This window comes from Myxocyprinus asiaticus, chromosome 23 (genome assembly GCF_019703515.2).
Source record: "Myxocyprinus asiaticus isolate MX2 ecotype Aquarium Trade chromosome 23, UBuf_Myxa_2, whole genome shotgun sequence".
NCBI classification, from domain to species: Eukaryota; Metazoa; Chordata; class Actinopteri; order Cypriniformes; family Catostomidae; genus Myxocyprinus; species Myxocyprinus asiaticus.
In genome coordinates this window covers 24,864,492-24,888,153 of record NC_059366.1, presented here as the reverse complement: position 1 = coordinate 24,888,153, position 23,662 = coordinate 24,864,492, and the positions used below count along the sequence as shown (strand labels likewise).

At 39.8% G+C, this 23,662-nt stretch overlaps 1 protein-coding gene across 1 annotated transcript; it reads right to left on the bottom strand.

The window, feature by feature from the left end:
* Positions 1 to 1,436: 1,436 nt before the first annotated feature.
* On the bottom strand, positions 1,437 to 23,326 carry LOC127414213 (neutral amino acid transporter A-like). Its single transcript, XM_051652077.1, has 8 exons — positions 22,744 to 23,326; positions 21,250 to 21,292; positions 20,147 to 20,212; positions 12,958 to 13,124; positions 12,408 to 12,641; positions 5,037 to 5,231; positions 4,179 to 4,313; positions 1,437 to 2,748 (listed from the first exon to the last, which is right to left on the bottom strand). Exons 1-8 carry the CDS (start codon positions 23,256 to 23,258, stop codon positions 2,493 to 2,495), a joined length of 1,611 nt encoding a protein of 536 aa, XP_051508037.1. The 5' UTR covers positions 23,259 to 23,326; the 3' UTR covers positions 1,437 to 2,492.
* Between the last annotated feature and the right edge of the window lie 336 nt (positions 23,327 to 23,662).

Here is a 23,662-nt window from a genome sequence, read left to right as displayed (position 1 = left end):
CCACCTCGAGTGAAAGAAATTAAGATGACGCGGATTATCGTACGGATGGAGGATAATCCAGCCCCCAATTGATCCTAATCTGCTCATCTTTTATCGGATCTCTTAATTACCAATATTAATAATAAGTGGCCACACTTGTAGCACTTATGTGTTTTGTTACGTATTATAATCTTGCCATTTGCTTGCCTAAATAAAGTTAATTTCGCTGGAATTTGTAATATAGTTTTTCCAGTATTAAAATACTTATGGAACGTTGGTTGGAAAATACATTCTGTACGCTCTTTTTATTTTTGGCATTTGCTGTTGGTTCATTAAGAGGGAAATAATTCAATGGTTGCAATATTTTTCGAATCTTTGGAATGAATGTGCGCTCTCAATAGGCGGGAGAGGGAGACCTCTAGTGGTACAGTGGCAAAAGTGCCGATGTGTTCACGACTCGTTTAACTTTAGGAACTCTCATATGACGTAAATCCGTATCTTATTAAATCATTCTCTACATGCTACTATATGAAATCTAGATTAATAAATCTATGATATGTTTAATGTAAATACATTTCGGAGATTTCACTAGTAATATTGTACTGTAGAAATATTAAAGACTTAATTTCTTCTGTGGAACAGAAAATGAGCAAATGTTATCCTCAGACACCATTTATATATATATATATATATATATATATATATTAGAAGTTGTTGCATCATCTGTTTGGTATGTGAAAAATAATACATCACAATAAATCAGAATAATATTATTTTCTAATTGTCTTGAAAATGCTTTGAAAATTTTACACTATCTGTGCATTTTGTTAATCAATTTGTGATAGACAGGGCCGTAGCAAGGTAATCTGGACCCCCTGACTGTATATTGCTACGGGCCCCTTTCCTATTAAAAAATACAGTTTAGAATTTGTTGTGGGGCCCTCTGTAATTTTGGGCCCCTAGAATCATTACCACCTTTGACCCCACTAGCTACGGCCCTTGTGATAGATATCCGTCTCTAAGGACCCAAATATGTAAGAAAGTTTGGGGACATTTTAGTGCATTTAAGGGTTTAAATAGCTTTTTTACGTTATGCTCGTTACTTTTTTCAGTGCTGGCCGGGCTTGTGAATATTTTCATCAAAAAGATTCTTTATAAAGAAATTTATAGGGATTTCTGAGTCCTATTTTGATTTTTATATCAGACATAAAAAAAATTGCAATTAAATATTTAAATAATAGTAATATAATAAAATAATAATTACATTATATTTTCTAATGTACAAATGTTTCCAGGCAGTGAGACAAAAACATTCTGGCCCCTAAGAACCCCCATGAGGAAATGGATTCCCAACTAACGCAGGAATCAAAAAAATTGTGTTCAACGTAATTCCAAGATTTTTTTTCTCATAACAATGTAATTCCATAGAAAACATGGTTAAAGCAAGTGCAAGAAAATCAGAGACACAAATTCTTTTAATTTCATTGTATGTTGAGACACACAGTGTTAACAAGATAATGTCTCAGTTATAAGAGAGTGAAAAAGTATATTAAATAAATTAAATAATCAATTAAAGTCATTCATAGCTTATTTTACACTGACCGATCTTGCTACTACCAAATTACCATTTTTAAATTGTAGCCTATGCCTACACTGTTCATTTGTATGGCAAGGTCAAATTTCAAGGATGGGCATAAAAATGTACAAAAAGTAATGAAATTGTCAGCCCATGGGTAGCTGAATCATTGAATTAATCTGACAGGGATCTGGAAAATTCTAATTGCACTGACCACTGGGTGTCATTAGATACCATGATTGATGCTCATTGGAACAAACAAGAGAGATCAGAGAAGAAATGTTTGACCCTTACAGTGTGACTTCTCATCATGGGGTTCAATTACAACCTTTCTCCCTGAGTTTTAATTAAAAGTTGCCAAACTTCTCTTTCATTTAAATTCAGCACAATCTCAGAATATGCTAGAAAGGGAGTTCTTCGTAAGCACACATGCACAGCTGTGATTTAATCCTCAATAAATCACACTGTTACCAGACTATACCACAGTGTCACAGGATTTGCCATTAAGGACACAAATATTTACAGCAAATACTTTCCGGTAAATCTTCAAAATAGTTAATGTTTCACACAGCCAGTTAAAATGTAGCAAACAAACAGAGCAAGAGGTCAGTCTGTGAAGAATTGACATCACTATCCATCTCTACACATGAAAACTGCTTATTCCCTTTTAGACTTTGCACATAAACACAAATAAGAAATCATTTTGGCACAGTTAGATAAGATTATCTTAGCACAACCTGTTCTTCTTACCATGTACTTCAAACTATGTTTAAGAATGTAACAGCACAATGGCCATCAGTGTTCTATTTTACAGGTTTAAGTAAACTTTACGTTTGACGTAAACGTTACACTGAGGTGACATGTCTATAGTGGTTTGTATAAAAAAGTGAGAGAAAAAAAGAGAAGAAGAAAGAGATGAGAGGTCACAATCAACAGTTTACAGCACAGACTCCACACCGCCCTTGTCATTGAGTGTTTCGCGTGAAGAGCTGTCTCCTCGGTTCTGGTGGGTGACAAGAGGAGAGGTCTCCTCCTCTGCCTGCACATTAGCCACCACCTCCACCTCCTGCAGTTCCTGGTCCTCTGGCTCCTGTTGCTGTCTTTGCTTTTTCATCTCTTGCTCATTGATGTGGTGAAGGATGCCAGCACCAAGAGCATCTCCCTCTACGTTTACAACAGTGGTGGTGCGGTCTCTGATCACACACACACACACACACACACACACACACACACACACACACACACACACACACACACACACACACAGACAGTTAAATTAAAGGAATGTTCTGGGCAGTGTTGGGTAAATTACTCCAAAAAAGTAATCTACTACAAATTACTTATTGGTTTTGGTTACAGTAACTAATTACGTTGTAATCAGATTACACCCAACTCTGGTTCCAAGTTCCGTCCAAATCAATTGACAGCTTTTGTTGCATTTTGCAGTGTTATGTTAATTACAGATAACAAGATTATTTTGACTTGTCCCTCACCCCTGTTTTTTATTTCTTTTTTCCTTTAATTGTTTTTTTTTTTTTTTTTTATCTATTTTTTGGGTTGGGGCTACTGTTTTACATGGATGAATTTCTAGTTATTCACCTCTAACTTACTTGCTGTGGGTGTTGCAAAAACATCAACAGTGCTAAGTTTTTTTTTTTTTCCGCAAAATTACCACACAGGAAATCGACATGCTGCTTCTGAATGTTAATTTACCCTGAAATCGACCCCACCCATCAGCATCCAATGAGAAATTTTTGCATCAATTCAAACATTTTTACTTTTCCCTGTGGCGCTACTGATAGCATGTTGTACGAGTAATCTCAGAGACACAGGTTCTAGTCCCTTGGAAACCAGTAAGTAGTTGCGTTCACATAAATATGGTTGAATGTGATTGAGGTTCCCTTTTCCATTCTAAAATTATATTTTTACTTCACTGACAGGGTTGGGGTTTGGGTTAGGGAGTAGGATTAATAAAATATGCATTCCTATTGATTCTAGTATGAGTGGTGGTGGCGTAGTGGGCTAAAGCACATAACTGGTAATCAGAAGGTTGCTGGTTCGACCCCCACAGCCACCACCATTGTGTCCTTGAGCAAGGCACTTAACTCCTGGTTGCTGCGGGGGTATTGTCCCTGTAATAAGTACACTGTAAGTCACTTTGGATAAAAGCGTCTGCCAAATGTAAAATGTAGTATGCCATTTATGATTAAAAATACAACTCGCTTTTGGCACCACACTGTGGACTTTCACCTCATCAGCACTTCCAGCTTCAGCCACTGGGGCAGTGGCTTCTAACTTTTAAAATAGACTGCAAATCTTCAGTGTTTTATGGTGATGATGGGGAAGGGTATAATGATATTAATCTAGGCAAAGGGTGGCAACTTTAAAGAACATAAAATTGTTTAGTTTTGCTTGCTTTTTTTTTTTTTTTACATTTTTTCACTTCATAATTCCCATACTTCCCATATTTTCTTTTATTTCACATTTTTGATGACCTTACTATTATTCTAAAATGTCATAAATAATAATGAATGAATAATAATAATCAAAAATCATATCCCTAGTCTTCTCATGAACTGCTTTATTACGTACGATACGAGTGAAATGGGAAAAGCTGTCTTACACAATCCAGTCTACAGCCAGCATGAGTGACAGGTCATGGGTGGGCAGACCGATGGCCTCCAGAATGATAGCAATGGTGATGATCCCTCCAGCTGGAATGCCCGCTGCTCCCACACTGGAAGCAGTGGCTGTCACCCTGTGAATAGACAAATAACTAGTCATTTAGCAATGCTTTAATTGAAAGCGACTAACAGCACACTTATTACATGCATGACACTCTCACAAACATTTCTATTTCTAGTATTTTCCCATTCATTTCTCCATTCTTCTATAGGGAGTTCTAAGCAATGCACCAAAAAATCAGGTCTAAAATTAATCACATCACAACATTTGAAGAGTCCAAGACTGTGCACTTAACATCTTTTATGAAGGAATCAACTACAATCCCATGAAGCATTGCAAATTATGTAATTGATTTAATGTTCTTTATAGGTATAACACATTTTTTTTAGGTTTATTGCAAAATATTCAGATCCTGTAATTTATACAAATATATACTGTATACTGAAAGTAGTTTAATAGTGATAGATTCAACAGAAACATATATCATTGCTTAACAGCCTCATGGCTCATGATAGCTCTGTTATGAAAGGTCAATAAATTATTGTTTAAAATAATTAGCTAATGGAGAAAATAAATAGGCATTTTACTACAGACTGTTGATCTCTATAGCATAACACTGGGGCAGGCTCCCGAGAGTGAGTGTGCTGCAATGTAAATTTAGATCACGCTTAGGATCTCTGCCATGTTTAGATACAGAGTACATGTCACATGTAACCAGTATCACTAGATATCACATTCGAAGTGTCCATAAATACTCCTACTGTTTAGGGAAAGGCCTCAGGTCAGATACACTCACAGGATGGTGAAGATCTGGCCTGCGTTGAGGTCAACGTTGTTAAGCTGGGCGATAAACACAGCTGCAACGCACTGGAAAATGGCTGCTCCATCCATGTTGACAGTGGCTCCTATCGGTAGGATGAACCGGCTGATTCTTTTGTCAACACCGTTGTTTTCCTCTATACACTTCATCATAGTGGGCAGGGTTGCTGAGCTGTGCAGGTACAGAAAACAGCCAAGAACTTGGTAAAGAATGATAATTTATAATGTCAAAAACAACAGTAATAATGGCCATTACATATCTAATTCTGACTATAATGAAGAAGATAAGCATTAATATGTGGAAATAGGAGGTCTAACAAACTTTTAGGCCAGGGCTCACTCACACTTAAAGGGATAGTTCACCCAACAATGAAAATTCTCTCATCATTTACTCACCCTCATGCCATCCCAGCTGTGTATGACTTTCGTTCTTCTGCAGAACACAAATAAAGATTTTTAGAAGAATATTTCAGCGAGGAGGTCACGTGACGCCATGCAAGGAGCAGACGTGTGAGCGAAAAGCTCTGCGCACTTTGCTAAATTTTCAATTATTTTCATGTTATAATCTGGTGAATTTGATACACCCAGTTACACATTTGCTCTTTGATGCAAAACATGGCAAAAAAGTCAAAATCCTCGGGCTCTGGAGACATTAAAAGACACTTACGTGTTCAGGACGAAAGCCCCGACAGGCCTACAGACCGGGGACTCAATTGGATGGCGCGGCGGGAGAGGAGATCCAGCGTCATTTGTCCAACATGTCGGTAATGTTGACGAAGGTTCTTGCTGACTTGGAGGATCTCGCTGTAATACGTCGATTGATTACGGCGATGGAAATAAAATTCTCTGAACTAGTTACAAGACTGTAGGATGTTGAGAGACGAATCAATTTTCTGGAAACTTCGGAGAGGGAATTAACCGCTAATCTGCCCACGACCAAAGTTGATTTGGAACATCTCCTTGAAAAGCTTGAAGATCTTGAGAATAGAAGCCGCAGGAATAACGTTCGAATTGTTGGAATTCCTGAGCATGAGGAGGGCAGAGATATGGTGAAATTCCTAGAGGAGCTTTTCCCGAGTCTGCTCGACATAACAGGCCACAAGCTGGAAATCGAGCGAGCTCACAGAGTCCCAGCTCACAGATTTGCTGAGGGAGAAAGGCCCCGATTGATTCTGGCCAGATTTCTGAGATCATCCGATAAAGATCTTGTGTTGTGCCAGGCGAGGAGCAAAGGGAAGCTTTCTTGGAAGAACCATAATATTTTCCTTTTCCCGGACTTTGCGAACTTGACAAGAGAGAAACGCGATCGGTTCAAGGAATGTAAGAAACTCTTACATCAAAAAGATCTTGTTTGCTTTGATGTTTCCGGCCAAACTGGCATAGAAACGAAGGACGGTTGCAAAGTATTTACATGTCCAAATTTGGCAATGTCTTTTATAGAATCAATGACTGAGTAAACCGTTGGATGTTTCTTATGTGAGTGGGTCAACTCGCTGTACTTACTCTTTAGGAAGCTGGGCAACATTTTGGGTTTTTTGCGTTGGCTCCGCCTAGCGGACAGAGCTTGTTTTTTGAATGACACTTTTCCTTAAAGAAACTTTTGCATTGATGTTCCCTGCCAGTTTGAGAGTGGACACTATGGATGACCGTATCTACATGCTCACACAAAGGATGCCTTTTATAAAGCTGACGGATTGTGGAAGTCATGGTATATATGTTTATACGGCCTCCGAGTGAATTGACTCGACCATCCGGGGAACCGGGATGCCGCTTTTGTTTCTTTTTGTGTTGGTTCCGCCTAACGGCTGGAGCTTGTTCTATTGAATAACACTCCTTTGGAACAGCTGTGGATTAATCTGTTCGTTCTTCGTGCTTATTCCTCCTGCTGGCTGGAGTTTGTTTTGTTGAGTATTTTTACAGGACATTGGAATGATTACGTCATCCGTTGAACTCATAACAGCTGGCTCACGGAACATTCGTTTGTCTGTCCGAGGAATCTGATCGGTTTTATATCAGCTGGAATTTGTTTTGGTGGAAGATCACACCTTTGAGACAGTTCTGTGAATGAATCTACACATTCTTTGTGTTCATTCTTCCTATTGACTGGGTTTATTTTACAAAGTATTTTCTGTTATGTAATTTTGCTTCACAAATTTGTGAGGAAAACTGAGCAATCCGATGGCAAAGTTGTCGTGGGGACTCGTGGGCGTTCATGGACCTTTTTCGCTGGTTGGCGCTTTCGTGCACGGGGTTAATGCGCACGTTTTTCTTTTTTCTGTTTGTTTTGTTCGGGGAGATGTTCGGGGTTTGATTGTTTCACTAATGGGGAATGTGGTCTGTATAATTATGTTTTTGACACACAATTCATTTTTTCCACTATATCAATATGTCAGTTGTTAATGAGTGGATTGTCTCTCTCCACATGGAATGTAAATGGGTTGGGGCACCCCATAAAAAGAAGGAAGGTTATTTCTTTTCTTAAACATAAGAAATATGATATAGTGTTTCTTCAAGAAAATTTGGGAAGATATGGGGTGGACATGTTTTTTTTAGTGCTGGCTCAAGTAAGAGCAAGGGAGTCATTATATTGGTAAATAAACATCTACAATTCAAATGTCTCAAACAGACTAAAGATAAATTAGGAAGAGTAATTATTGTTTTAGCTGAAATTCAAGGGCAAAGGTTGATTTTGGCTAATATTTACGCACCTAACGCTGATGATCAGGGCTTTTTTATAGATCTTGAAGGGATGTTGTAAACCGTTGGCACCCCTTATGATATAATATTGGGAGGAGACTTTAATCTTTTGATGGACTCAGTCCTTGATCATAGTGAAGCAAAAGTGTGTAAACCCCCTAGAGCAACATTGACGCTTCACAGGATGTGTAAAAATCTTGGTCTTTTGGATATTTGGAGACTTTTGAACCCATCCAGTAGGGACTATACATTTTTTTCATCAGTCTATAAGATTTATTCTAGAATAGATTTTTTTTTTTTATATCCAAATCCCTAATTTCATCTGTTGTTGATTGCTCAATTGGAAACATTTTAGTCTCAGATCACGCCCTGGTGAATTTAGAGGTGATGCCACATATAGAGAAAAAGAAATCATATAGTTGGCGCCTTAATGTATCCCTTCTGCAAAATCCTGATTTCCAACAAATGTTAAAGACTGAAATCAGTGTTTATATGGAGACCAACTGGTCCTCAGTATCCTCTGTGGGCGTGGCTTGGGAGGCACTTAAAGTGGTTCTTAGGGGCCGGATCATACAGTATGCCTCATTCATCAAAAAATCCAAAGCACGAGAACTTGTGGAGTTGGAAGGAAATATTAAAAAGGCCGAGACAGAGCTGAAGCGCCGTATGTCAGCTGATGGCCTCAGAGAATTGACCCGATTGAAATATAGATATAATACTATTTTGTCACGGAAAGTGGAGTTTTGGTTATTCAGGGCAAGACAGTCATACTTTGAGTCGGGTGACAAAGCAGGGAAGCTTTTGGCTAGATATATAAAGTAGAGAGAGTCTTTTTTTTACCATTCCCTCAATGAAATCTGCTGTTGGTGAAATATTTACCTCAGCCATTGATATTAATAATGCCTTTAAAGAATTATATATTGATCTTTATAGTTCCACGCCTTCGTCTACTGATGAAATATGAGATACTTTGTGGAACCATTAGATCTTCCTAAACTGACGATTAAGCAAATAACTCTCTTGATTCTGAGATGACCTTGGAGGAGCTTGACAAGGTAATTAAGTCCCTACCTACAGGCAAAGCTCCGAGGCCAGATGGTTTTGCCGCAGAATTTTTTAGATCCTATGCTACAGAACTGGCTCCACTTTTGTTAGAAGTTTATACTGAATCATTAAAGAAGGGAAATTCCTCCAACCATGACACAAGCCCGGATCAGTCTGATTCTAAAAAAGGATAAAGATCCAAGCGAGTGTAAAAGTTACCATCCAATCTCCCTGATCCAACTAGATGTAAAAATATTGTCAAAAATTTTGGCTAATCGATTAAGTTATGACATCTCTTATACATATAGATCAGGTGGGGTTTATTCGGGGCCGCAGCTGTTCTGATAACATTAGGCGTCTCATCAATATCATGTGGTCAGTAGCGAATGAACAATCTCCGGTTGCTGCCATCTCACTTGACGCTGAAAAGGCGTTTGATATGGTAGAATGGGATTATCTTTTTAATATTTTGGAAATGTATGGGTTCGGGGGTACATTTATTGGTTGGATTAAGTTACTTTATAAACACCCTGTAGCAGCGGTACAAACAAATGGATTAATTTCAGATTATTTTACTCTGAATAGGGGCACTCGGCAGGGTTGCCCTCTTTCCCCATTATTGTTCTGTCTTGCCCTGGAACCATTAGCAGCCGCAATAAGAAAGGAGGATGATTTTCCAGGGGTGACAGCGAGAGGTGTGGCACATAAGCTTCTGCTTTACGCAGATGATATTTTATTATTTGTCTCTGAACCTACTAGATCTATGCCTTGCCTCCACAGAATTATTAATTCCTTTTCCAAGTTCTCAGGATACAAAGTCAATTGGTCTAAATCCGAAGCTTTGGCGCTGACAGCGTACTGTCCAGTAGCAGCCTTCCAGCCGGACGCCTTCCAGTGGCCCAAACAGGGCATCAAATATTTGGGTATTTTATTCCCAGCAAATTTGTCTGATTTAGTTAGAGTTAATTTTGACCCTTTAATAAAAAGGTTTTCGAGCGATGTCAGCAGGTGGGCTTCATTACATTTATCGATGATTGGGAAAGTTAATGTTATTAAAATGAATTGTATTCCAAAATTCAACTACCTGCTTTAGTCTCTCCCTGTAGATGTCCCCATCTCTTATTTCAAGCAATTTGATAGCATAGCGAAGTCCTTTATTTGGAATGGTAAACGCCCCAGATTAAATTTCAATAAGTTACATAGGCCAATTGACAATGGTAATGGTTATTATGCATTCAGTCTTAGACATTTGGCTCACTGGTTGCTTCCGCCTGAGAGAGCCCCTCCCTGGTTTTGTATTGAACAGGAAGTTCTTGCCCCATCTCGCCACTGCAAAGCCTTTCAATCAAACTAGCTGGAGAGGTCAAGTCGCACCCCGTTATTTTGCATTTGCACTCGATATGGACAAAAGTGTCCAGAGTGTTTAATTCGGATATTTATTTAAACGCAGCCTCGAGCATATGGCTGAACCCTAAACTATGTATTAATAAGTCCCTTTTTTGTTGGTCAGATTGGATTGTGAGGGGGGTTAATACACTCGGTGACCTATATGAGGGTGGAGTATTCAGACCTTTTGAAAATTTGGTTCAACATTCCCAGATCTCAGTTTTATAAGTATTTACAGCTTCGCCACCTACTCTGCACTATTTTTGGGAGTGGCACGCACCCCCCTAAAGTGGCAGGTGCTTTGGGAGAGGTGATTGCTGCTTTTGGAAAAGGCCATGAAGCATCAGTGTATTACTCCCTACTAATTCAGAGACTGGGGGATGGAGCCTTGACTTCTCTCAAGAGAGTATGGGAAAAAGATTTAAATTTGGTATTGGATGGAGTGTGGACTAAGATTCTTAAAAATGTCAAGTCTGTATCTAGAGATGCAAGGGTTCGCCTTATGCAATTTAAAATTTTACATAGATTTTATTGGACCCCCTCTAGATTATATAGGCTTGGTCTTAAAGACACACCCACTTGCTGGCGATGCCAATCAGAAGTTGGAGACACTACCCATGTCTTTTGGGGGGGGGGGGGGGGGGGGGTGTTAAGATCCAGGAGTTTTGGTTGAGGGTTCAGAGGTATTTGTGTGATGTTTTGAACACTCAGGTTTTGCTTTGTCCCAGACTCTGTATTTTGGGTGCTAGGGCGGTCATGCATTTAGGGCATAATCACATAAAAAATTGGGTTCTGACCAATCTCATGATCGGCAGGCAAGTAATTTTAAGGAGTTGGAAGTCAAGTGGAGCACACTCTTTTTTGGAGTGGTGTGTGGAAATGGGGAAGGTAGCTGCATTTGAAGAGGCGGTAAGTAGAAGGCTGAGGTTTAGGGACTTATTTGCTAAAAAATGGGGCAAATATTTATTTGGGATGTGGAGAGTGTAGTTTAGTTTAATCATGTATGTTTATTATTATTTTATATATATTTATTTATTTTTGTGTGGGGGGGGATTGTGTGTGTGTTACGTGGGACCACAGGGTTGTTCATTAGGGGTAAGGGTGGGATTGTATTAGTAGGGTTTAAATGTAAAATGTTGATTCTTTATATATATGTGTTGCGTTTTTTTCCATTGTCATGTGCATAGGAATCAATAAAAATGTTAATTACCAAAAAAAAAAAAAAAAAAAAAAAGGAAGAACATTTCAGCTCTGTTGGTCCATACAATGCAAGTGAACGGGTGCCAACATTTTGATGCACCAAAAAGCACATAAAGGCATCATAAAAGTAATCCATACGACTCCAGTGTTTTAATTCATATCTTCAGAAGTGATTTTATAGGTGTGGATGAGAAACATCAATAATTAAGTACTTTTTGCAAGAAATTCTTCTCCCTGCCCAGTAGATGGCGATATGCATGAAGAATGTGAATCACCAAAAACAAAAGAAGAATCGCTACTGAAGATATGGATTTAACCACTGGTTACTTTTATGATGGCTATATGTGCTTTTTGGAGCATCAAAATTTTGGCACCCATTCACTTGCATTTTATGGACCAAAAGAGCTGAGAAATTCTTCTTAAAATGTCCATTTGAGTTCAGCAGATGAAAGAAAGTTATAAACATCTGGGATGGCATAATGTTGAGTAAATTATGAGAGAATTTTCATTTTTGGGTGAACTAACCCTTTAAGCCAAAGGGTTCACCCTCCTTTGTCAACAGATCAAGGTTTCTGCATTTCAAACAACACTGTCAAAGATTTAGCAAGACTGGTATTTCCAGGAAAAAAACAAAGCTTGGTAGTCATATTCTGGAAACCCAATGAACCTAAACATTAACAAAGACTAAACAAATACTTATGTAATGCAAATGCTATGTTAACATTAGCCTGCATTAAGTCTCTTTGTCAACCAGCTTCATTAGAAATGCACTGAAAATAATAAAAAAAAAGATGCGATTATGTGAACCTAAAAATGTGCTTCATGTGGTAATGTAAATCAAGTCAAAAATAGTATTTATATGAGATATTATAAAAAGGTTTTACTTGGCAAAACTAATTTTAAGGGTTAGATCAAAGGGTTAAAAAAGTTAGACCAGCACCAAACCAGTACTAACTGGCATTAACCTGCATAAAAATTCAAGTTGGTCCTTACAGCAAGGATATGCATTATAACAAATTACCTGGAGCAGGTTGCAAAGGCTGTAGTGAAAGGTGTGATGAGGCCAGACAGGAAACTGAAGGGGTTTGTATGAGTGAATCCAAAGTAGATGAGTGGTAAGACAATGCCACCATGGATGATGTGACCCAGGATAGAGGCAAAAATGTACTTCCCCAAACTAGTGACCAACAGAACCACATCCTCCATCTCTACAATTTTACTCCCTACCAAGAACATGATGCCAAAAGGCACGTACCTGAAGGAAAAAAAAATACAATAGTTAAAGACGGTATGTATCATATTGTATGTGTTGTTGGACATTAACATTTCAGAATGTATAAAATGATTACTGTATGTACAGTATATGCATTGCATACAAGTATAAGGTTATAGTGTTGACTATTAAAAAAAAAACAATGGCACTATTCTATTACTTTGTACTTACACGTACTTGAAAAAATGATTGGTTCAAAACAATTGGTTCTTTGATTTAAATATTCACATTATAATAACAACAACAATTGGCTTTATACTATATAGGCAAATCAATTTAATCAAAGCTCTTTACTTACCACATGATCCAAGAGACCAGTACCATTGTGGCTTCATTGAAGGCATTGAAAAAACGAATGAGCTCCTCTCCTTCTGCCCCAAGCTTTCTCAAAGCAACTCCAAAAACCATAGCAAAGAGAACAAGGCCAAGAATATTCATTCCATCTGCATCTGTTCCATAAGGAACCTGAAACCCACCAGAACATTTCAATCATTGTTATGAAGAAGGGGCTTCCAAAAGTGCAGAGTCAAATATTATAATATTGCCATTCAATGTTTATTTGGCTTTATTTACTATACTACATTAATTTACTTTATTGAGAATTGATCAAAGGAGAACATTGCCAAAGCAAAAACAAATCTGATTAAATCAACTTTGGTGGGGGCCTAGGTAACTCAGCGAGTATTGACGCTAGTGACTAGGAGTTGCGAGTTCGAATTCAGGGCGTGCTGGTTGACTCCAGCCAGCTAGGAAGGGGAGAGTCAAATAGGGTAACCTCCTCGTGGTCGCAATTAGGGGTTCTTGCTCTCAATGGGGTGCGTGGTAAGGTAGCATGAGCCTCCACGTGCTGCGAGTCACCGCGGTGTCATGCACAACGAGCCATGTGATAAGATTGATGGTCTCAGAAGTGGAGGCAACTGAGACTTGTCCTCCACCACCCAGACTGAGGTGAGTAACCGCGCCACCATGAGGACCTACTAAGTAGTGGGAATTGGGCATTCCAAATTGGGAGAAAAGGGGATAAAAATAAAATAAAATAAACTCTGGTGACTGACACTGGTGAACAACAAACACATGAATGCTTTCTGATAACTGTTGAATTTGACACCCGGCAGTTCACAAGAATTAAAAATGTACTTAACTAATGTTTCTATTCACTGGTGTAATGCCATATTTTCCACCACTGAATCTGACATGAGTGTGCATGGTTTAGTGACTTTCAAAAGACAAAATGTGAAAGTTTGGCTCTCAGAAATTGGTGGTGGTAGTGGGGTCACAGGATGATGAAGATCTGATGGGACAGAGCTAGCATTCATCTGAATCCCTCTCTTGTTCTGGATTCCATTAGACACCCAGGCTTGCCTCATCACTTGGCATACACCACTGGTCTTTCAGTAAGCCCTACTTATGCAATTATGGACCTCAAGCATTTTGAGGGATTGATTAATTTTTTTCACATGCACCAGTATATATGAAACATTTAGCTGAGCCAGGATGTCATGAATGAACACATACTATTTTGGAAGGCTAATTAATTGTATAGTGGATACTGTATAACTCCATCTACGAGATCAATTCTAACCATTTTATGAATAGAATTCATTAACAAATGTTAATTAGGATATACAGTGCATCCGGAAAGTATTCACAGCGCTTCACTTTTTCCATATTTTGTTATGTTACAGCCTCATTCCAACATGGATTAAATTCATTATTTTCCTCAAAATTCTACAAACAATACCCCATAATGTCAGCGTGAAAGAACTTTGTTTGAAATCTTTGCAAATTTATTAAAAAACAAAAATGAAAACAAATAAATAAATAAAAAAAAAAATCACATGTACATAAGTATTCACAGCCTTTGCTCAATACTTTGTTGAAGCACCTTTTGCACAAATTACAGCCTCAAGTCTTTTTGAGTATGATGCTAAAAGCTTGGCACACCTATTTTTGGTCAGTTTCTCCCATTCTTCTTTGCAGGACCTCTCAAGCTCCATCAGGTTGGATGGGGAGCGTCGGTGCACAGCCATTTTCAGATCTCTACAGAGATGTTCAATCGGGTTCAAGTCTGGGCTCTGGCTGGGCCACTCAAGGACATTCACAGAGTTGTCCCGGAGCCACTCCTTTGTTATCTTGGCTGTGTGCTTAGGGTTGTTGTCCTGTTGGAAGATGAACCTTCGCCCCAGTCTGAGGTCCAGAGTGCTCTGGAGCAGGTTTTCATCAAGGATGTCTCTGTACATTGCTGCATTCATCTTTCCCTCGATCCTGACTAGTCTCCCAGTTCCTGCCGCTGAAAAACATCCCCCACAATGTGTACATTCCCCCACAAGCCGACACAGACCGGGCACTCAAGGAACTGTATGGGAGAATAAGTGAGCAGGAAACCACGCACCCTGAGGCCATGTTCATTGTGACCGGGGACTTTAATAAAGCCAGTTTAAAATCATTCGCACCAAAATATCACCAGCACATTAGTTTCAACACACGAGGGGACCAGGTTTTGGACCATTGCTACTTTCCGTTCCGGGATGGCTACAAATCCCTCCCCCGCCCACCATTTGGCAAATCGGACCACTCTTCCATTCTGCTTCTGCCCGCTTACAGGCAGAAATTGAAACAGGAAGCACCCACCCTCAGAACGATCCAGTGCTGGTCGGACCAATCAGATTCTATGCTACAAGACTGTTTTGATCACACGGACTGGGAGATGTTCCGGTCCGCCTCTGATGACGACATCGAGCTTTACACTGATATGTGTTTCATCAGAACGTGCGTAGAGGACGTGATTCTGACCAGGACAATACGGATCTATCCGAACCAGAAGCCATGGATCAATAGCGATGTTCGCGTGGCACTTAATGTGCGGACCTCCGCTTTTAATTCCGGGAACGTGGAGGAGCATAAACAAGCCAGTTATGCCCTCCGAAAAACTATCAGAACCGCAAAACGCCAGTACAGGAGCAAGATTGAAGGACAGTTTAACACCACCAACTCTAGAAGCATGTGGCAGGGAATTAACATCATCATGGACTTTAAAGGGAATAAAAACTCCGCCATGAACACCGCTGCCTCTCTACCGGGTGAGCTAAATACTTTTTATGCTCGTTTTGAGGGAAATAACACCGCCCTTGCGGAGAGAGCTCTCGCGGCTGAAGCTACAGAGGTTAGTTCACTCTCCGTCTCTGTAGCGGATGTAACCCGATCATTCCGACGGGTGAATATCCACAAAGCCGCGGGTCCAGACGGCATTCCGGGCCGCGTCATCAGAGCGTGCGCGAACCAGCTGGCTGGTGTTTTTACGGACATTTTTAACCTTTCCCTCTCTTTGTCTGTAGTCCCCACATGCTTTAAAACATCCACCATTGTGCCTGTACCAAAGCAATCAAAAATAACTTGTTTAAATGACTGGCGTCCTGTTGCTCTGACCACCATCATCAGCAAATGTTTTGAGAGACTAATCAGAGATTACATCTGCTCTGTAATGCCACTCAATCTTGACCCGCTGCAGATTGCTTACCGCAACAATGATGCCATTGCATCTACAATACACACTGCTCTCTCCCACCAGGAAAAAAAGAACACTTATGTGAGAATGCTGTTTGTAGACTACAGCTCAGCATTCAACACCATAGTGCCCTCCAAGCTAAATGAGAAACTCCGGGCTCTGGGCTTAAACAGCTTGCTGTGCAGCTGGATCCTGGACTTCCTGTCAAGCAGACGCCAGGTGGTTAGAATAGGCAGCAACATCTCATCACTAACCCTCAACACTGGAGCCCCACAGGGCTGTGTTCTCAGCCCACTACTGTATTCCTTGTACACACGACTGTGTGGCAACACATAGCTCCAATGCCATCATTAAGTTTGCTGATGACACGACGGTGGTAGGTCCGATCACTGACAATGATGAAACAGCCTACAGAGAGGAGGTGCACACCCTGACACACTGGTGTCAGGAGCACAACCTCTCCCTCAGCGTCAGTAAGACAAAGGAGCTTGTGGTGGACTTCAGAAGGAAAGACAGAGAACACAGTCCCATCACCATCAATGGAGCACCAGTGGAGAGAGTCAGCAGCTTCAAGTTCCTGGGTGTCCACATCACTGAGGAACTCACATGGTCCGTCCACACTGAAGTCGTTGTGAAGAAGGCTCATCAGCGCCTCTTCTTCCTGAGACGGCTGAGGAAGTTTGTAATGAACCGCCACATCCTCACACAGTTCTACACCTGCACTGTGGAGAGCATCCTGACTGGCTGTATCTCTGCCTGGTACGGCAATAGCAACGCCCACAACCGCAAAGCACTGCAAAGGGTGGTGCGAACTGCCAGACACATCATCGGAGGTGAGCTTCCCTCCCTCCAGGAAATATATACAATGTGAAAAAAGCTCGGAGGATCATCAGAGACTCCAGCCACCCGAGCCATGGGCTGTTCTCACTGCTACCATCAGGTAGGCGGTATCGCAGCATCAGGACCCGCACCAGCCGATTCCATGATAGCTTCTTCCCCCAAGCAATCAGACTTCTGAACTCTTGATCTCCCACGATCAAAATACATCAGCACTGGACTTTATTACCCTTACTCTTATATCTCACACCGGACTGTCATAAATTATATTATTATTATTATATTATGTTCTCTCTTAACAACTGACTATCAACCGACAGCCTGAATGTCAATACAGTACAATACTGTACATTCTATATATATATATATATATACACTTTTTTATATATTTTATTTTTAATTTTTATTGAATAATGTGTATCTATATAGTGCGTAATGTATACTGTACAGTGTATGTTATTATTTGTATATTGTTGAGTGTAATTATGTGTATAACAGATGTTTAAATTGTGCTGTGTTTATTTGATGTTATTGTAAATTGGTATATGTCTCATCACTGTCACGACTGCTATGTTGATCGGAACTGCACCCAAGAATTTCACACACCATTGCACTTGTGTATATGGCTGTGTGACAATAAAGTGATTTGATTTGATTTGATTACTCCTCTCTCCACAGAGAAACGCTGGAGCTTTGTCAGAGTGACCATCGGGTTCTTGGTCACCTCCCTGACTAAGGCCCTTCTCCCCCAATCGCTCAGTTTGGCCGGGCGGCCAGCTTTAGGAAGAGTCCTGGTGGTTCCAAACTTCTTCCATTTACGGATGATGGAGGCCACTGTGCTCATTGGGACCTTCAATGCTGCAGAAATGTTTCTGTACCCTTCCACATATCTGAGCCTCGATACAATCCTGTCTCGGAGGTCTACAGACAATTCCTTGGACTTCATGGCTTGGTTTGTGCTCTGACATGCACTGTTAACTGTGGGACCTTACATAGACAGGTGTGTGCCTTTCCAAATCATGTCCAATCAACTGAATTTACCACAGGTGGACTCCAATCAAGTTGTAGAAACATCTCAAGGATGATCAGTGGAAACAGGATTCACCTGAGCTCAATTTTGAGTGTCATGGCAAAGGCTGTGAATACTTATGTACATGTGATTTTTTTCGTTTTTTATTTTTAATAAATTTGCAAAGATTTCAAACAAACTTCTTTCACATTGTCATTATGGGGTATTGTTTGTAGAATTTTGAGGAAAAAAATTAATTTAATCCATTTTGGAATAAGGCTGTAACATAACAAAATGTGGAAAAAGTGAAGCACTGTGAATACTTTCCGGATGCACTGTACAATTTAATTCTCTTAAGTACTTAATATATATAAGCATAATGCTGAGATATAACATGAACATATGGGAAATCAACGTGTTAGTCCGAAAGTTCCTGTACCCCTGAAATCACCCCCACTCAGTCGAATTACTAACAAGTTCCATCCCCATCAGACATTTTGCATAAACCAGGAAGTAATTCCATTCACATAAACAATGGTGAGTGCGATTCAAAGGTTGCATTTTCGCTCTAGAATTACATTTTTACATCAGTGATGGTTAGGTTTAGGGTTTGGGTTAGGCGGTAGAGTTAATAAAAAATGCATTCCTGTTGACTGTACTACATAATTTACAACTGAAAATACAACTCTCGTTTGGTGCCACTCAGTGGACATTTTAGCAACACCTCTGCTGCTGGGGGGCAATGATTAAAATTTCGGTAAACACAAACCAATTTCAGCTGCCGAAGTTTCGATCTACTGATACCGAATTCAAAGTGAGATCAGTCTAGATATACATTATAGCAATAAGCAGCTCAGAAATATGCTTTAAGTATGACTATATATATACAGATCAAAACCAAGATATACAATGTACGGTACCTTGGTGTCAATCTTTTAAATTATGCAACATTTAAATTATGCTTTTCCAAAAAAGTTCCAGCAGACAAAAATCCTAGAAAACATGGGCTGTGAATATTAGACATGCCATATAGGACCTTAAGACAGTACGACCTATTGAATGAACTGAACGTCTATCCCTCACAGCCTTGTTTTCATTAATTTAATATTAAATATGGTATCTACTCTGACTAAGGTCTATTGCTATTGCTATTCTAATTAAGGCACATAGAAGCAACATGAAAAAAGCACTCTTGGAAAGGCTTGCCATCTCCAGCTGCTTGAATGCACAGTAGTTTAGAAGAAGCTAAACTGGCTGTGTCAACCCCTGGCCCTGTGCAAACACACAGCAAGCTCGTTCAAGGCTGCCAAACAGCCAGCACTACAGTGTTCAGAAAAAGAAAAAAAATACAGCCAAATTAAGGTTTCTGCCAAGAGGCCCCAACAGTACTTAAGCTTCTACTATCCCAAAAGTGAAAAAATATTGGGTTAAAATGACATTTCAAAAAGCGATATTTTTAAACAAACAATTTGAGAACACTGACATGCTGCTTCCAAATTCATGTACCCTGAAATTGACCCCAATCTACCAAATTAAGCTCCATCTCCCAATCAGACATTTTTCCATCAATTCAAACATTTTCACCATTCCCTGCAATGCTACTAATAGCGCCTTGTGCGAGTAGTCTCCAAGGCGAGTTCTGGTCCCATGGAAACCAAGAAGGAATTGCATTCACGTAAACAACGGTAATCACGAACTGGAAGTTGCGTTTTTTTATTTTTTTTTTATTTTTATAAAATTGCATTTTTACTTCACTGACAGTTAGGTTTAGGGTTGGGGATTGGGTTAGGGGGTAGGGTTAATAAAATATGCATTCCTGTTGACTGTGTTACATCATTTACAACTAAAAATACAACTCGTTTTTAGCACCACATTGTGAACATTTTACCCAGAAACTGGTCAACAACGCTTCCAGCTTCGGCCACTGGGGGAAGTGGTTCAAATTTCACCAAACTCACAGTGTTATTAGTCTGGAACAAATTCTGTTTGACATGCCTGGTAATTTTGACCATTGTATACTTGCTAGTATTTGCTTTATATAGATCAAAAGAAATAAAAGGGCCTAATTGTCTAATGTGATGATATTACAGAAGAATGACATCAATACATTTGATGGCTGTGGTAAAGATCATGTACCTTTTGGTAGTTGAGGGTTCCATTGGTTCCATTTCCAACAAGAATTATCTTGTAATCAGTGGCATACTGTGAAAAAAAGTGAGAGACAGATGAGGACAATATAATGAGTTGGCTTTACATGCAGTGCTTATGACAGCCATTTTGGCTGATCTAATTCAATTTCAGCGTGAGGCTTCATAAACTCGACATTACTGTGTTGACGTATCTGATTATTTATCTCATTTGAGCCTGTTTCTGTGAAAGTCTAGTGCCAAAATACTAACAAAAGCAGCATTTAAAGTTTAGCTGAAGAGGACTTTGAGACTGGCACACAGAGACAATAATTGTGAGTCCCCACAACCCTTCTTTTCAGTACCCCTTCCTGACGTCCAAACATTTTTCAATTAAAGATAATTAGGACAAACTTGAATAGATCTACTACAATTAGTACTTTGGATCAGTCCATTTGTAACTGGCTGTTAAAATAATTCCCAGGCATTTCTGCATTAATCCTGCTAATCTTTGTCTTTTCCCATTTAAAGCCTTTATTGAATTCCATCCAGGTAAATGCCAATAGAAATCCGTCTGGATAGAGAAACATTCCCAAACTGGATATCTCATCCTAATGACCCCGACTCTCTTTCTAAAGCTACTCTGGCCTTTAAGAAAACATCCTTTTTTACAAATTGATTACTGACTGCTCAGTTTGTGTCAGTAAGGTCCAGTCTGGGCACAGAGATGTTATCACCCGCCCTGATTGCTGAACCCCCTGACCTTCCTTTGAGCAGAACGTGCTCACGGTTGAGCAGTTGCTCACATTGTACAACCTAGTGAACCAAGCCAGGTTGCCAGGCATCGAGGAACGGAATCAGCTTGCTATGGTAACAGTGTAGTTCCATAGTGGTGAGAGAGGATTTGAGGTATTTATTGAAGCAGGAACAAAAAATGGTTACTCCATTATGAGACTCTAAATTAGAGATGAAGTGGCTGTTCACATGGATAAGTGATTTTAGGAAAGAATATTCATTCTGGATATGACTGTTGGTGTGTGTATGTGAGTGATTTGGAGCTGTTTACACTACAAAAGTGGACAGAGGCAAAAAAAAAAAAAGAAGGTAACTTACTGAACGGAAAGCTGCAGCCACCAGGTTAGATGGGAACAGGTTTCTGATAGGAAAAACAAGCAAGCAATATAAACCATGATGCAGACATGTGTAAAACTCCTTTATCATCACAGATGGACACCGCTGATGTTCCTTTCATAAATTCCCACGCAGCCGGACAAATCCTGACACTTCTGACAGAATCACAATGCTTTGAGCAGACTTAAAGTTTTCCATTGATCCTTACAGATCAATAACTGTATCTCTAAATATATATTCACTCTGACTAAAGAATAAAGCATGCAAACTAAAACGTCTGTGCAATGTTTTAATATTATCCATACTAATAGAAATGTAGTTGTAATATTCATCTACGTACATTGAGATAGCTGCAATTTAAACACCAAAAGCAATATACAAACAAAGCCAGTCTTGCACAAAAAATATACACTAAATTGAGTTCATCTGAGTTCTTATTCATCATATGACCCGAGTTAAAGAAAGAATAAATCTAGTAAAGCTGTGATCTATGAGGCAAAGAGGAGTGCATTTTTTTTTTCAATCAAAACTTGGTCAACCAAGACTCTTCTCATTGACTAACGTTTGGTCGACTATTAGGGGGCAGCCCTACTGAGATCACCTTTTTTCCCCATTCTGATGGTTGTGAACATTAATTGAAGCTCCTGGCCCGTATATGCATGATTTTATGCACTGCACTGCTGCCACACGATTGGCTGATTAGATAATTGCATGGATGACTGTGGGTGCCAGACGGGCTGGTTTGAGTATTTCTGTAACTGCTGATCTCCTGGGATTTTAATGCACAACAGTCTCTAGAATTTACTCCGAATGGTGCCAAAAACAAAAAACATCCAGTGAGCAGCAGTTCTGTGGACAGAAATGCCTTGTTGATGAGAGAGGTCAACAGAGAATGGCCAGACTGTTTGAACTGACAAAGTCTACGGTAACTCAGATAACCACTCTGTACAATTGTGGTGAGAAGAATAGTATCCCAGAATGCTATTCTGAGATGCGGGCTGACGGTGTTTTGGCGGCACAAGGGGACCTACACAATATTAGGCAGGTGGTTTTAATGTTGTGGCTGATCGGTGTGTGTGTATATATATATATATATATATATATATATATATATATATATATATATATATATATACACACACACACACACACACACATATGTATTGGGGGTAGGGAAGTATGTAATTGTTGTCACATGATTTGCAAATATCGGTTGAGGTTATTATCTTACAAATGTAATCTCAGCATGGCCTTATGCATTCATGTGTGTGAAACAGCTAACAGTATCCAGTTAATCATACTGGTGCACTTGCAGAAGCAGTGGACTAAGTACTGCTATAGTGAACTTTATTTCTCACATTTCAGCTGCTGATGAATGCTGCTATTATAGGCCTATACATACAGTACATTGCAGTAGGCTCGATATTAAAATATAATAAGATTTTAAAATTAATATTAATTTCCATAATTAAATACCTTGCAAGGTCTAAAAACGAATCCGTTGTCTCTTTGTTGGTGCTCACACCTTCAAGCCCCAAACTGTTGGTGTTGAGCGCTCCGGCTCCCACACCGGGTTTGATGATGAAGGCGAGCGCCACACCGATGGATGAAGCGATCAGAGTGGTCACCAAAAAGTAAGCCACGGCGATTCCTCCGAGCTTTCCCAGCGAGCGGGTGTCCAGACTCGCGGCGCCAGAAATCAAACTGCAAACCACTAAAGGGAGGATGATCATCTTGAGCATCCTCAGCAGCATCTCTCCAGGGAAGGCAAAATAAGTCATTTGGGCTCGGGTAAGGCTCATGTTCCGGACCATCATTCCGAGCCCGACGCCCACCAGCACCCCGGACACCGTCAAAATAACTAAGAGGTTTCTTTTTAAAAACACCATGAACCTGTCTTTAAAGCTTTTCTTTTCAGAATTTGTTGAAACCGCTTTTACCGGGCTTTTGTGCCCGGCGTGCCCGTTGATTTCGCTCTTCTTTTCCTCCATGATTTCCCCTCGGCGTTTAGTCTGACCACGGGTTTGAAAGAGGCACCGGGATTTTCGCTTCAGCAGCGTGCGCACACTTGGCAATGGAGCGGATTGGAGAGCGCTTGTAAAAAACCAATGTGCGTCATCTACCAATAACGAAGGGGATTCGTAGGGATGGGGACATGCGCACTCCTGGATCATGACGAAATGATGCAACAAGTGAAAGGGTTGCTGATATCTCAACCATGCAACCCATGCAAAATTTTATTATTATTATTATTATTATTATTATTACTGCCAATGTTATTTAATAATTGTTTGTACTTTTTAGAGCAACAATGGGTAACACTTTATGATATCATATTTGTTAAAATTAGTTAACTACATTAGTTACATGAAATGAATAATACCCTTAGCATTTA